The sequence below is a fragment of the Cololabis saira genome, chromosome 5 (assembly GCF_033807715.1).
Source record: "Cololabis saira isolate AMF1-May2022 chromosome 5, fColSai1.1, whole genome shotgun sequence".
Lineage (NCBI taxonomy): Eukaryota > Metazoa > Chordata > Actinopteri > Beloniformes > Belonidae > Cololabis > Cololabis saira.
In genome coordinates this window covers 40,879,829-40,895,948 of record NC_084591.1, presented here as the reverse complement: position 1 = coordinate 40,895,948, position 16,120 = coordinate 40,879,829, and the positions used below count along the sequence as shown (strand labels likewise).

The following is a 16,120-nucleotide window of genomic DNA, read 5'->3' as shown; positions in this document are numbered from 1 at the left end:
CACAGTTTGGAAATGGGATTGCCAAATCAAGTGGGCAGGAAAATTGCTTCACTAACATAAATGCTTTTATCTTTTTTTCCTTAATATTGTGTTCAGGGGCGTCAATTGGATATGGCAGGGTATGGCAGCCGCCACACCTTGGCTTCAATGCAAAAACTCAAAATCTTAACAAGAATATTTGTCTTATTTCTAGTTAAAATGTCTAATTTTTAGTCAAAAAAATCTCATTACATTTAAGACAAGACTCAAAAACAACAATTTTCACCTGTTTCAAGTAGATTTTCACTTAAAATAAGTGGAAAAATCTGCCAGTGGAACAAGATTTTTTTGCTTGTAATGAGAAGATAAATCTTGTCCCACTGGCAGATTTTTCCACTTATTTTAAGTGATAATTTACTTGAAACAGGTGAAAATGGTCAAATAAGTTATTTTTCTGGTGATGACTCTTGTTTTAAGTGTAATGAGATTTTTTGACTAAAAATGAGACATTTTAACTAGAAATAAGACAAATATTCCTGGTAAGATTTTGAGTTTTTGCAGTGAGCGAGACTGCATTTGAAAAAGTTCCAATTTTCTTGACCACACAGATAAGCTCCATAGACTTCTGTGATGAGTATTTGCTGGACGTGTTGATTGATACTCTAGTTAAGTTCTGTGACTTGTAACCTTGCCATACCTTAGCTTCCACTGAATTGACGCCACTGATTGTGTTAACATATCAAGCATGTCCCACCTGGAGGAGACCCCTCCAGGTGGGAAGACCCAGGACACGCTGGAGAGATTATATGTCTCTCTGCTGGCCTGGGAACGCCTCGGACTCCCCCGGAAGAGCTGGAGGAAGTTTCTGGGGAGAGGGAAGTCTGGGCATCCCTGCTCAGACTGCTGCCTGGATGGATGTGTTAACATCCTGGATGCTCTAGACCAGCAAACCTCCAAAAACATTTGCTTTAATTGGGGTAGTCAAACATATCAATGGTCAACTAAGGAAGTGTATTTGATCAGCTGGACTTGGTTGTTGCTTTCTCTCTTCACTTTTATAACAGCAGTGAGTGTAATTAGTTTTTCACCTTTTTGTTTTGTGCATAGGTTTAGTTTTTAAGTAATGAATGTGGTTTAATGTAAAATGTGTTTCCATCTGAAGTTGTCTTTGCCTAATTTTAAGACTCAGTAAGCACAAAAGGACTTCTTATGTCTTGATATGCAAAACCTTAAAATTGAAAGAGTATTTTGACGTGACTGTACGCATGCTATAAAAATAATTCTCCTGACCCAAACTAGTGAACTGAAAGAAGCGCAAAACTGTCTTGTGGCCCAATGTTTCAAAATTGCAGATTCAGTTTCTAAAACCCTGAACACGTGTCCTCGCGGCAATGTGGACAAAGTGACGATCCCACTTGTTATTAGCCCACAGTTGCCAGCATATTCTAATAATATGGAAGCGCTTTATAATACATGTCATACCTTGACATTTTTCAAAGCAACATCAATTGTCATCAATCATGTTGAACCACAATCATCCGACCGTAGTCTGTCAGTCAGTATTAACACCTTACAACTTCAGATGAACAGAAAAATGCAAACTTTTTTCCCTGTGCCATTTGTATCTAACAAAAATGGAGCTGAACAGAAATATCATGTACTATGTACGAGTAGATATTAGGTATCTACTTTCTGCTTGCATGGAATTTAAGAAGGTTAAGTTGCAGTTGGGGGTAATCATCAGGCTTCAACCGATCATCAGCAGGTGTGTCTCCCCGTGCTCGTCAGATTGCATCAGGAAGGGCATCCAGCGTAAAATCGGTTGATGTGTGGGACTACAATCTGCCCCTCTGAGGGATTAAGATGAAATGGTTGATGATCAGCAGGTGTGCAGATCTCTATTAAAGCAGATGTTTGAGCAGTTTGTTGGTCGAAGCATTCAGGTGTGTGTAAATAGAATGCAAAAAGGGAAAGACATAAGCAATGGTTTTAGAGAAGCCACTGTTGCTGCACATCAATCTGGGAAGGGTTACAAAAAAAAAAAAAAAAAAAATCCAAACAATTTGGACTTCAATGTTCGACAGTGAGAAAGATTATTCACAAGTGGAAAGCATTCAAATCACTTCCCAGTCTTCCCGGCAGTGGATGTCCCAGCAAATTTAGGCCGAACCATGCAAGGCTGAGAGAAATGCAAAAAAACCCAAGAGCTACATCTCAGACCCCAGAGGCCTCGATGAATATGTTAAATGTTAAAGTCCATGATTGCACAACTGGAAGAAGACAAAACAGGTGTTTTGTTTGTATGGCTTGCATATAGAAAACCCTCAGAAACACAACTGAGATTTTCAAGTATGCTTGTGAACAAATTGAACGACCTCTGGTCCTAGGGACAGATGAGATGAGAACAGGTTGAAGTCAATCATTGAGTTGGTCATGACTTCCTCTGTTTGGCGCAGAGGTGGAAAAAGTACTGAAAAATTGTAATTGAGTAAAAGTATCTTTACTTTGCTTAAATCCTACTCAAAGTAAAAGTAAAAGTACTCATCTAAAAATTTACTTGAGTAAAAGTACAAAAGTACTTCATTTAAAATGTAATTTGTAAAAGTTACTTTCAGTTATTTAATGCAAAAAAAGGATGAGTCACGAATCAAATCCAGCACAAGTTGTTTTAATTAACTTTGAGGCATATTAAAGTACACATCCACACTTGTAAAAGCTCTTACTTCAACAGAACAGGACAAAAAGGACAGTCACAACCTGTACTGTAAAGTGCAAACTATTTTCCGTCATATTGTCCAACCGACAACACTAAAACCAGAATCAAAGTATTCAAACACAAAATAAAGTGCCCAATGCCCGCAAGATCCTGCTATTCACAATAAACCAAAATAAAATGCCCACAAGATTTTCACCATAAATTTTGTACTCAGTGACGTGAGGGGGTTCAAATGTAGTGAAGTAAAATACTTGGGTCAAAATGTTCTCGAGTAAAAGTAAAAATTACATATTTCAAAAACTACTTAGAAAATTACAAATTACTCATAAAAAGTACTCAATTACAGTAACGTGAGTAAATGTAATTTGTTACTATCCACCCCTGGTTTGGCGGAGTATTCTAAAGTATTCTAGAGGCAAAAGTAAAGCAATTTTTGTCCAACAACTACAGCTCGTTCACACTCATCCAAGAAGACATTGATCCAAAGCACATCCTTAAATCTACATAAAGTCTGAAAAGTAAAAGAATTAAGGCTTGGGAATGGCCAAATTGAAGTACTGACTTCAACCCAACTGTAATCCTGTGATCTTGGTTGGGCTGTACATAAGGAGATGTCCAAAATCTCAATGAAATGACGCAATGTTATGAAGAAAAAGGAGCCAAAATTCTCTCACAACAATGTAAGACTCTTACAGGAGATGACTATTATATGTTATTGTTGCTAAAGATGGCTCTATAAGCAACAGAATCATAAGGATGCTTAGAATTACCCACAAACTTATTTTACTTGTAAATTTTGCTAAATAATTATTGGCACACTGAAAAAAAGCCATATGTTATTATTCAATTTGCGTAATATTAAGAGCAAAAGGGGGACCACTAATATTTGCACGTGACTGACTGTGTGTCCAAAAGTCTGGACACAGAAGCACAAAATGAAAAGGTAAATGTGCACAAACCTTTGGATGGTACACTATCCAGATATCACTACTACTACTGTCATTTAGCAGACGCTTTTATCCAAAGCGACTTACATCTGAGAGAACAAACACACCAATTTCTCCCAGGGAGTAATTAGGGTCGAGGGCCTTTCTCAGCGGCCCAAGGTGGTTCATCTTGGTTGCCATTCGGCGGCTCCTCCAGACCCGAGCCCACCTCTGCAGCCACTAGACTACCACCCCCATGATGAAATAATGATGATGACTGATGATATGTTTTCAGGGAAAGTCTTTGTTATTTCCGCTAGACAAGAGCATGACTCTGTGCTTAAACTGACTGCCTGAGGACAATGTTCTCATATACACATTTTAGTCAGGGTTCTTATTCGTAATGTCAATATATTCTATATATTTTTATTCTCTAAATCCATATTAAAACTGACCAGGATTTTAGAGACTATACTAGGTAAAAAAATTGTTCTTGACCCTAAACTGTTTATCCTAGGTTTATATCCTGATAGACATCATATGTCTAGAAAAATAATCACAGCCCTGGATTTGTGTTTACTGCTTGCAAAAAGAGTCATGGCACTCTCATGGAAGAGAACCAGTAAACCAAAACTCATTAACTGGATTAAAGAAATGTCTACAACTTTACCCATGGAAAAGATTACTTATATTATAAAGGGCAAATTATCATTGTTTCAAAACATTTGGGGTCCTTTTATGGAATATATGGAGAGTGTGGATTTAAGCGGTCTGGGGAGTGGGGCGGATGAGGCGTAGCTACTCGTGATCCTCTGCAGTTTTCTAAAATAATTTATTTCTTTTGATACCTAAATTCTTTATTCTGTGTGAATTGTATATTTGAGTTTATCATTCTGAATTATGCACGACAGTGAAATACTTTGGGCTAGCCCTTGAAAAACAGAGAATTTTTGTTACTTTTTTGTTTTGTTTGTTTGGGGTTTTATTTATTTATTTATTTTCTTTCATTTTCTCATTTAGAACTAAATTGAGTGTTGCTTTGTGATGTCTCATGGATGCCTGACTTGTAAGGAAATAAGATTTGAATGATGGAAGATAATTCAGCTGTCCTTTATGTTTCCTTTTATGTAAGAGCACTCTTATTTTTGTGTGTCATTGGAAGGATTTTGAAAACCAAATAAAGGTATTTGTTGAAAAAAAAACTCATATATAGTACTCCGTTTCTTTCTTTTTAGTTTTTTTTTTAAAATTGATGCTATTTTAAGCCATTTTGATTCCTTTTTACATTCAGTTATTAGACAGACTGTTATTAGGTCTAGAATAGATTGTGTGTGTGTTGCAGAGCGTGTTGCTGATGAGACGCTGGACACGCCAAGGGGGCGTGGTCACCAGGGAGGACACGCCCAGGGGGCGTGGCTCACGGCGGTGACGCGCAGGGGGCGTGGCCTCCCTGACAGCTTCAGTTAGCCTGCCAGCTAGCTAACGGGCTAGCTGCACAACTCTGCTCACGACCAAAATAACATAACTATTCGTTTTGTGCAGATATTCGTCATGGACTTGAAAACCGTGTTGTCACAGCTTGAAACCGCTGCCGAGGGAGACGCGGAGCTGCTTCTGCAGCAGTACAGTAGAGAGGTGAGTCGCTCCGCTCAGTTGTGTTTATATTTAAGGCGTTAGCCGCCTAGCTCACAGCTAGCTGCACTTCAGCCGCACAAACCTGCAGCTGATTCACTTTACCACTTCTGATCATCCTACCACACAACAAATCAATCAAGCCGACCCCAGCATCTGTCCACAGTACCAATGTGATGCAGTAACCTCGCCTTGCTCACCCAGAGGTGTCAAAGTATTCACTTTCATTACTCAGGTAGAAGTATAGATACTAGAGTTTAAAAATACTCCTGTAGAAGTTGAAGTATCAACTCAAGTTTTTTACTCAAGTAAAAGTATAAAAGTACTGGTTTCAAAACTACTTAAAGTATAAAAGTAAAAGTAATGTAAGGGGGAAAAAAGCCATTAAGGACAAAAGCCATTGAAAATGAATGTAACTTAGTATAATGCAAATATATTAAAGAACCATATATGTGTACTATTGAGCATTAACATGTGTTTCAGAGAGCAGGAGATATGATGACTAGTTGCCTATAAGTATTGTAATGGTGCAAAAAGTCAAACTTCAGAGGCATGTTATCATTTATCCTAACCTTTATTGGAATGTACATCCAAGTTTAGTTGCAGGAATCTGAGGGAACGGATGTAAGAACAAAACTGGACAAGAACATCTGAAACAACCACAACCAAATTCACTCTATCCGGATGGAGCAATTTAACTGGATAGTTTTTTTTTAAAGGCCGAAATGAAATAGAGTAACGAGGCTGTTTTTAAAATGTAAGGAGTAAAAAGTACAGATAATTGTGTGGAAATGTAAGGAGTAAAAGTAAAAAGTCGTCTGAAAAATAATTGCTCCAGTAGTAATTTCTCCAAAATTTCTACTTAAGTAAGGTAACGAAGTATTTGTACTTCGTTACTTGACACCTCTGCTCGCACCACATAAGATAAGATTAAACACAACTTTACGTCTCTGAGGAAAACTTGTATTCGTTTTATAGCTTTGGGCTTCACGTGCAAAAGTGCATTTAAATATGTGGTTGTGTGTGAGTTTTGTGTCTAATGAGCATCTTTTGTGTTGCAGAACACTCAGACATTTGCTTTTGACCAAAAGGAAGAAACCCTGCGGATTGTAAGTTTAAATGAACAGACTGTGTTAGATGATGGAGAGACGGGCTGATGTTGCTGTAATGACAGTCTTTTCTTTACTTTATCTTTTCAGAAACTATGCCAGAGTGTGTTGACAGTCCTGGGGAGACAGGTACACCCCAGCTGTCAAAAAACCTGTCTAGAAACCCTCCGCATCCTGTCCAGAGACAAGCGTGTCCTGGCACCAGTGTCCACCAGAGAGGGCATGGTGATCCTGCTGAGGATGGCCCGGCTCCGCGCCGGACAGGAGGAGAACGAAGACCAGAGAAGCTCTCAGGGAGGTGCACAGTCAGAGGAGGAGGAGAGGGTGGTGGTAGAGGCCTTAAAGTGCCTGTGCAATGTTGTTTACAACAGTCCTGCAGCTCAGCAAGTTAGTGTAGATGTCCAGCTCGCTCACGGCTTGTGTGCCAGCTTGCACAACGGCAGCACGTGTCACCATGAGGTGGGCCTGTTCACACTGCGGCTTCTCTTCCTTCTGTCTGCCCTCCGACCTGATGTAAGGGGAGTTTTGAGGTGCGAGTTGCATGCCGTGAAACTGTTGACAGAGGTGCTTGAGCACACCTTGGATGTGCGCTGGGTTGGTCCCTATGAAGCTGCACATCCAGGCCCACAGGCCCTGCCCATGCCAGCGGAGGATAACGAGAGAGCAATGGAAGCACTCAAAGCTTTGTTCAATCTCACACTTTCTGAAGCTCGTGGCGAGGTGAGTATGTGTTCGCTATGTTGTGTGTGTTTCTGGGAAATGATAACATTGCCTGTCAACTGTGACTTCCTGTTTGGCTAACAAGCAGAGGTTTATACTACATCTTTGTTATTGTATAAATAGCCAAGTCTGTGAAAAAGCAAGACATTTCCAAAAGGAGTAAAGTAACATTTGACAATTTTCTTAACTTTAGTTTTATATACTGGCTAAATTATGATTTGTTGATGACATTTTAAGGAAGGAGATGGAAGAAAAAGGAATAAAAGTTGATCACAGCAAGCTAGAATACGTCTGTGTCAGACAGCAGCATTGACCAAGAGACGAGGAGGGCTGGATATGACAGAGCTGAAGATGATAAAAGTTTAGGCCAGATTGAGATGGTTTGGACACAGAAAGAGGAGTTATAGTGAATACAGTGGTAGGAGGACGCTGGTGATGCTGCTGCCTGGCAGAAGAAAAATGGAAATGTAAAGGATTTTTGCATGTAGTCAAAGAGGATATGCAGTTGGTGTAAAAGAGGGAAATGTTGCTCTTTTTCATTCTTAGCATTCAGACTTATATTTTAACTTCATGACACACCTGACTCTTCCTTAAAGGTCAGATGTATGTGGTTCACACATGAGAAAATTACACTATTACTTACTATTGTCTAATGGCGTTCTCTCGCTTAGTGAGCCTCAATTATTTGCTGATTTGCTGTGCCGGATGTTTGCAGAGCATTAATGTAAACATTTAAAGTTGCACCCTCTGGCTTTTCCTAACATCATTATGAACAAGGCACAACCCTAACAACCTCACTAAGGTCTGAGACTATGTTGAAGGTTTTCTCACCACAAGGTTGTCAAACTTCAATTCATACAAAACTATTTTAGGGCTTTGATACACAACACAGATAGTTGGAATTCAGCAATCTCAGATGTTCATATTATAATTGGATCTTTATGTTTCCTACTGTGAATGGACTTATTAAATATACAGTTTTCAAACATGCTCACGGTTTTCCATACAATTTCGACCGAGGGGACAGAGAACTACAAGAGCTGATCTAACGCAGTGTAAGTTCAAAGAGCATCAGATTAAGTCCTTAAGCTCACGCTTATCCCTGCACTCCTCCTAGATATCCAGACTTCTTCCTCAGTTTTCATCTGCCTCTGCTGCTGTAGCACTCATAGATTCTCGTAATACCTGCTGTAATTTCAGTGTTCCTGTTTTTTGCAGTTAGGACCTTTTTATCATAGATTTTCTTTCCCTTTTTTTCTTTGGACTAAAATTCCTGTTTGGAGTGAATGTCTTTGAATGTCTTGGTTTGGCAGGAGGATAACCACCAGTTCCGGGTCATAGCTGCTATCCTGCGTCACCTGTTGATGCAGAAGACAGAGACGGAGGACAAAACGGAGGAAGCACACAGGTGGGAATCTGTTCCTGATCTCTTGCATCAGTCTCCTTCAGTGGATCTTCAGTCATTCAAAGCTCTCTGCACATTACAACATGTGAAAGTGTGTAAAAAACAGCATTCTTTCCGTCAAGTTACTTTTGTTACTCATCGATCGTAAACACATGCCTTCCAGTTTGCAGCTGATTTGTATAGAAAGACACATAGATTGACAAAGTTCATCCACTACTCTAACCTTTGAAACACAGCAAGTAGTTCTTTTATGGAAATGTAATGCAAGAATGCCAAGAATTTGTGGCTGTGGCCTGAAATTTCAACAGTGACACGTAAAACTGCCTGATTATCCTTTTGAACTGTCAGGCTGCTGGCTGATGTGGTCGTGGGAGTTTGACCTGATGACCGATGTGGTCGTAGTTTGTTTCAGTGACATAATGAGCTCAACTAAATAGGAGAGGAGCTTCTGAAGAGGAACCGGTGCTTATCGCAAAAGCAGCAAAGTTAGTTTAATATAATAAACGGAAGGCAAGTTGGTGTGTTAGTTCAAATAAATATTTCTAAATGTGGTCAGATTTTTCTATACTGACTTGCATGCTGTGCTGCCCAAGGCAGTTTTTAATAGCTGTTGTAATCGGTAACCAAATCCAGGTTGAAGAAAGGATGTTGCAGATGTAGGACAGGATCAAACTAGACTGCAAGGAGGGGGAAGTGTTAATCCTTTCTTTCCTCAGTTGTCATGAATGGGATAAATGTGAGATCTGAACCCAGCCTGGGCATTTTTGTGTTGGTCTAAAACTCCTTTGTCTAAGACCTGATTTTAGACAAAACACTCTCAAAGCTGTCATCTTTTAAAAATCTTTTCTTCCAAAGCTTCTTATTTTCGTTGAAGCATCAGCAAGTGTTTACTTGACTTGAAAATATTACTCTTATGCTTCCAGCCATGCTGTCAACCTGCTCAACAACCTGCCGGTGTCCTGTTTGGATGTGCTGATTGACGTGCCTGTCCGGGGAGGCCAAGACGAATATGGTGGGAAAAACCTGGAAGCAGTGCAAGTGTTAATAGACTTCATGGAGAAGAGAATTGACAAGGTAAAGTTGATCCTCTACGACAAATGTTCAAGGCATTCTGAGATTCTTACATCATATTTACACAGTGCCGTTAAACTCATCAGAATATGCCAGAACATCTGAGATCAATACATTTTAAACTTGTCCTTATTTACTCCTTCTGTAGCCAGTAATGGTAAACAGCTGCAAGTAAGACTTAGGAGAGGTGGTGAATTCAATCAGCCAGTGGAAGATCAGTGACCAGGGTTCAAATTGGACCATGGGTCCTGGGGGAGCCAACATTTTTGAGGGGTTGGACGGGGAGGGGGTACTGCCCAAAGAAATTTTCACTTTGAAGCAAATTAATTGACGCAATTTGGCAACATAACGGGTCTCAATATAAATAAACAAATGTATCATTTGCTCCTCTTTTAGAACGGTGCTTGCTGGGTTAAAGACCATGTGAAAAACATTCTACTAGCCGTATTGCATGACCGAACTCATTTATTAATAAGAATAAAGAAAAGCAGCAAGGGGACACACAGGCAACGTTTTTTCTGCTCAAAACACCCCTTCAAGAATCCTGTATAATGGTCTTACTAGGGATGGGAATTGATAAGATTTTTTCGATTCCGATTCCATTTTCGATTCTGCTTAACGATTCGATTCTTTATCGATTCTCTTATCGATTCTCATTTGGAAAAAAGGAAAAGAAACACATTTAGTATCAACTTTGTTCTAATAAAACAAAGTTGATACTAAAATTGTTTATTTGTTTCAATTTCTTTGTTTCTTTGATCTTTTTTGTTCAAAGATATAAAACGTTTATATCTTTGAACAAAAAAATATAAGTGAGGTCTTAAGATGCCCCCAGCCTTGGGCTCCTCGATGGTGCCAGGGGGTCCCCACAAAATGATTTGTAATATACAGTAAAATATGTATTTAATATAAAATAATAATAATAAAATAAATATTCTTCTGTAGAAATTAACTAAAAACAACAAATTATTTTGTAGCAATTGCACAAGAATGTCCAGTAACATGTTCAACACCACAAACTTAGTCACTGATAACATTCATCTATTCTGGCCTGATTCTCTTCCCTGCCTTGATGAAAGGAGAATCTAGCGGTAGATGCTCTTTAACTTCTCCATAGATGAGCTGATGAGCTGCAGCTGTGTCAGGAGCTCCGCTGTCCGCCGGAGCGCAGCTCTGCCAAAGCATGAATTATGGTTCCGCGTTAAATCGACGCAGAGCCCTCGGCGTAGGGTACGCGGCGACGCACACCGTACTGCGACCCTACGCCGTCGATTTAACGCAGTACCATAATTCAGGCGAAGCTGCAGTCTGTCTGCGCTGATCACTGACACACCGGGTCGGAGCGGATTTGGTCATACAGAAAATCGAACTCTATAACCTGTCTGAAAAAGAAACAGCCAATATTTTAGAGCTCACCCTAAATTTCAAAAAGCAGTCTTTCAGGGGAGCCAATGTCCTTCTTAGGGGAGCTCAGCTCCCCTTAGCTCCCCCCCAATTCGAACACTGTCAGTGACTAAAAGCATTTGAAAGTGGTTCAGGGAATAGATGATGACGCACAGATGACTTATTCAGTAGTTTCAGCTTCCAGTGTCCTCTGTGGTCGCTGCTCCAAGATTCTCATCATGTTGATCAATGTCTCTGAGCTTCAGCTACAGATCTTTTGATCAAAACAACTCATTTTTATCTTCTTCTGGGGTTCAAACAGGAAGATTCACGTTATCCACTGCTTAACTCAGATTTTATCTTTAGTAACATACAAAGTCCATATTTTACAAATGTATATGGATTTTTTCTTCAGTCTCTTACTTTACAAGAATTACCATGGACAAAAATATTGCATATTTACAGATTTGTTTGTATTCATCTACTTGTGGATATTCACAGTATGAGGCAAAGTGGAGCCATGAAGTGTGATGGAACCAATCCACCCCACAAGATAAAGAGAAAATCTCGTTCTGAAAACTTGAATCCAAAAAGACTGACGTATTATTATGAGTGACAAAACCTGTCATATATATTTCTGACTCTCCAACAATATCTGACGGCCGGTGCAGACTTGGTTTAAAAGACCTTTTAGACTTTTAGCTGGTGCACCAGGACGTTAATGCTGGTCACTGCATATCTTTTAATTCTTGTTTTATCATCCTATCTCTACCTAATTATCTGTTGTTATCCCGACGGGCATCTGCCTCGACTGAAAAGACTGAAATGTTTTTGGTATGTATCACTCCAAGCAGGGGTCCAACTACAAAGAGGGTTTGACTCCAGTGCTCAGCCTTTTAACCGAAGGATCGAGATGTCACAGGGAGATCCGCAGATATATCAAAGCTCAGGTAAAACCGCATCGGACATCACGTTGAAAAGAAACGCTTATGAATAATGAAAACACCTGAAGACGATTTGACAGGATTTTTGTGCTTAATGCTGCGTGTGTGTTGATGAACTCGTGGTTGCTTTTCACAGCTCTGTTGAAATGACCCAAATATTGGAGAGACACTATTGAAAGCTGCTGACATTTCAGGTACTCCCCCCGCTGAAAGATGTGAAGAACAGGCCAGAGGTGGGCTCCACCGTCAGGAACAAGCTGGTTCGCCTCATGACACACGTGGACATGGGCGTGAAGCAGACGGCTGCAGAGTTCCTCTTTGTCCTCTGCAAAGAAAGCGGTGGGTGGAGATGAATGTTGCTGCGACCACATCGAAACACGTGAACGAGTGTGACGGTCGCATTTACGGGTGCAGTTCAGAAAATAGGGATAACAGCTTTTCTCTATTGGGTGTCATCTTTTAGTGGACAACCTGTTGAAGTACACTGGATATGGGAACGCAGCAGGACTCCTGGTGGCGCGAGGGCTGCTGGCCGGAGGGCGGGGGGAGACTCAGTACTCCGAAGATGAAGACTCAGACACAGAAGAATACAAATCGGCCAAACCGTTGTCAGTGCCAATCAGTGTCAACGCGTTTGGATCTTTGCTTTATGTATATTGATAAAGTCTGAATCAGTTTAAAGCTACACATTGAACCTTTTATTTTGACTTTTCCAGCATCAACCCCATTACTGGTCATGTGGAGGAGCCAATGCTGAATCCCCTTGAAGAAATGACCGAAGAGCAGAAGGAGTATGAAGCCGAGAAACTGGCCAATATGTTTGACAAGTTATCAAGGTAACACGCTCAGGGGTTTTGTTTAAGAGAAATGTCCAATCAAACACTTATAACGGAGCACTAGGCCGACTTTTACACTGAAAGCCACGGTGGCAAACTTTCCCAGCATGCTGTACGAGAACCTTTTTTCATGTGTTGATATGTTAGAGGAATAAAAGGAAAACGAGGTCCTCATCAACATAATGTCAATCCTCACGACAACGAAAGATGCAGTCTTTGTGAAAATGGAAATTTCAAAAGAAATCATAAAATACCACAAAGGTCATGAACTGCTGCTGCTTCGTCTACAGGTCCGTTCTTGATTATCAACAGTTACGACACCTGCTCATATTCATGTAATTTACTTTTTCCTTAGCAAAGGGTCCTGCTGTATTTGTGTTGACCTTTCTTTAGTGAGCAGACGCTAAAGCTACCTGCAGAAAGGCGACGGTGAGCTCGCTCCCTGCCAACCAATTCACCATGAGAAGAATCTCTCGCTGCTCGTTGCGACTTCAATTAGGCCTCGATTCCCAGCACACCGCAGCATTCAGCTGGGGCAAATGGGAGCTCGCTGGCATGTTGCTGCCGCATCATTACCACCTCTACATTAATTATCACCTAATTGGCACGCACAGTTGACTTGTCTGCTCTGGTTCCTTTATGTATTTAACGCACTTCCTGACGTTATTCCTCTCGTATTTGAGAAGCTAATCACTGACAAGACGAGGACAGGGAGTGGACCGAGGCAAAGGAATAACTACACGAAACAATCTGGGTGGAAGCTGGACAAAGATGAAGAGACACGGGCGACATGAGAAAGCTGACCTCGTCTTTGTCGAGCCAAAAAGGGCGTCGAGCCGTAATGAGCCAGGTGTGCCCAGAATAAGAAGATTCCTCCGAGGCCGCCTGCTCTTTCTTCTCTTCTTCAGTAAAGATGCAATGATGACGCAAAGGTGGCTCCATCAGAACAGGCACTAAGGAGATCGCTCAGTGACAAACAGGAATGTGCTACCGTAACTGCACGGCCGTTGCTCCAATTAGTGCATATTCTGCACCCTCACACCTACCACACTCCAGGTCTGCTGTCACTTCCGAGGAGGACAAATGAGACTTTTTGCACTAATTGGGAGAGATGATTTTGTAGGTTTTTGTTTGTTTTGTTGTGCTGGTCTTCATTGTACCGGTTCACTTTCACCAGTATAAGGCTGGGGGGCGGCTTGCTGCCATTTTTTTTTCTTCTAATTCTTCTTCTTCTAGCAGTTATGGCCCTTCAACCCTCTCCATCCAATTTTACAGAATTTAACATGTACATTCCCTTGATTACACCACATTTAATGCTACAAACCTAAAAGAATTGCATGATTTGTATTTAAATCTGGGGAATTAATGCAAATGGCATGTATTTAAGTCTGATGGGTAACTCTAAGATGAATCATCTTAAAAGGAGGGGTGACTCGGTGCAGTTATAATTGGATTAGGATGAAGGGGCAGTGGCAGCTTTGAGGAGATTAGTTTGAGCACTGATCCTGTAATTAAACTGCAACAGGAAAGGAGAGGAGGAGAGGCGTGAGAGGGAGGGAGGATGGCCAGACAGGGCCGATTGTCCATGAAAGGGGGCTGTGTGAGGGTCCTTGAGTTGTGTATGAAAGAGAGAGCAAACATGTACGAGTGAATGTCCTCGTTAAGGGTGCCCATAGATGAAAAGGGTCCTGAGCAGAGCTTTTTCCTCATACTTAGTTTACTCAAAGACAGTTGTACATTTAGGTTTTGCAGCTTTAACATGTCGACGCTGTCCACCCAGAATGAGCGCGTCTTACACTTCTGTTTTCGTCCCCACAGGCAGAACCTGATTCGACCAATGGGAGTCAGGCCGGACGGGACGTTAGCGCCTCTTGAAGAAACTCTGTGTGATCCACCCGAGGAAAACTCTGAATCAGACTCTGACTAGTGCACTCCACACCCGGGCCACAATTTCCAGACTAAGCCCCTGCCCCCGACAAACCCTCAACCCACCTAGATCTGTGTCCCATTTCAAGGGCCGAATCCTTCTGTGGATTCTCAGAAGTGGACTGTAAATCTGTGCCTCCCCTCTGAACGAGTCTTAGGATCATCAAACAAAACTGTGACATGCTGCACTTAGTAGCGATTTCCATGTAATTAAACTGATGGTTAATGATTCAAACCACTTTTGGCTGGGCTTTAACTTGTAAAATTCAATAAACCACCAGGAAACTGCACCAAATTTTGACACAGTAACTGACAAATTTCTCGATTCCCAAATTTACATGACAAGATTACGTTTAACCGTGACACATTCTGGTGAATAATCTGGCAGGTTAAAGGAGAGAAACACAACATATGTTTACAAGTTTGTCAGAGGTCTTCCATCTACACCTGCACGACTCATTGGTTGATCTTTAGTGCACTTGAAGTAAGACCAGTGGCTACTTGAATGCAGGTACAAACTCTGATAAATATAAACATGGTCAAATGAGATTTATCGATTTTAATGAGCCAATGATATCCAGAAATTGACATTTAACAGGTGTGTAGTGGATTTTGGGGTTATGAGGTTCACAAGATGCACTCTAAATGCTTTAAGAAGAACGTAGTGGAATAAACGAGCCCTACCTTTTAAATTGGACAGGCCTTGTTGGATTTGTAGGATGTAATCTTATGAGACTTCTGATCCAGTCATGAAGTGGGACACAGCTGAACATTTCACAGGAGTCTCCGGGGACTGAGTGGTGGCTGCTATCAGCTCTCCACAGTGGGAATCGACTGACATGTGGTGAGAAAAGTTGACCAAGGGGTCTCTATGCATTGGAGGCCTTTTTACGGTTATTGTTGTAACACTTGTTTTTCTGATGTCATTTTTTTTTTTTGCTGGATCTTTTGTTTTCAAACTGGGAAAATAATTGCCATGGTTTGCTCATAGTGTCTCAATGATGGTTTCTTCTTTTTTAAGTTATCTTTCTATTGTTAACTCATATGAACATCTCACACACGCTTGCATAAATGTAGAATCATAGTGAACACTGAAGAATAAAGCTTTTTGTTTGTTTAAAATCGCGCAGCACATCCAGACTGGAGATTAGGACGGATGTGTGATTAGTGAAATCAGACGGCGTCAGTGTCATGAATGTTGCACACTATTTAGTTTCCACGGGAACCTTCTGAATTCAGGGCTTGTTGGCTGATTTTTTTTTTTTTTTCTTTTGTCTTTGGATGGAAAAAAAATGTAGTTGCAATATTTTCCTGTGGTTGATGACGGTAAAAACTGTTGTGGATCTTTGACAATGAAATGTGTAAAATGCAATGATCATTTTAATTTCTTTGCCACTTCTGCATGATGCTCAAAATCAAGAAATGTGATTTTTATCCTTTTGTCTCCAATATTGAAAATGTTTCTGGTTTTAT

The 16,120-nt window shown here is 40.7% G+C and overlaps 1 protein-coding gene across 3 annotated transcripts; it reads left to right on the top strand.

Moving 5' to 3' along the window:
* The first annotated feature begins 5,083 nt into the window (after window positions 1–5,083).
* ric8b (RIC8 guanine nucleotide exchange factor B) lies at window positions 5,084–14,885 on the top strand. Of its 3 annotated transcripts, none has more exons than XM_061722107.1 (10): window positions 5,084–5,256; window positions 6,315–6,362; window positions 6,453–7,082; window positions 8,396–8,490; window positions 9,411–9,561; window positions 11,796–11,891; window positions 12,080–12,224; window positions 12,349–12,493; window positions 12,602–12,721; window positions 14,540–14,885. In XM_061722107.1, exons 1-10 carry the CDS (start codon window positions 5,173–5,175, stop codon window positions 14,646–14,648), a joined length of 1,623 nt encoding a protein of 540 aa, XP_061578091.1. In that variant the 5' UTR covers window positions 5,084–5,172; the 3' UTR covers window positions 14,649–14,885. The 3 variants fall into 3 exon arrangements, with proteins under 3 accessions (XP_061578091.1, XP_061578093.1, XP_061578090.1); XM_061722109.1 differs by having other exon boundaries at window positions 11,793–11,891; window positions 12,349–12,490; XM_061722106.1 differs by having other exon boundaries at window positions 11,793–11,891.
* The last annotated feature ends 1,235 nt before the right edge of the window (window positions 14,886–16,120 follow it).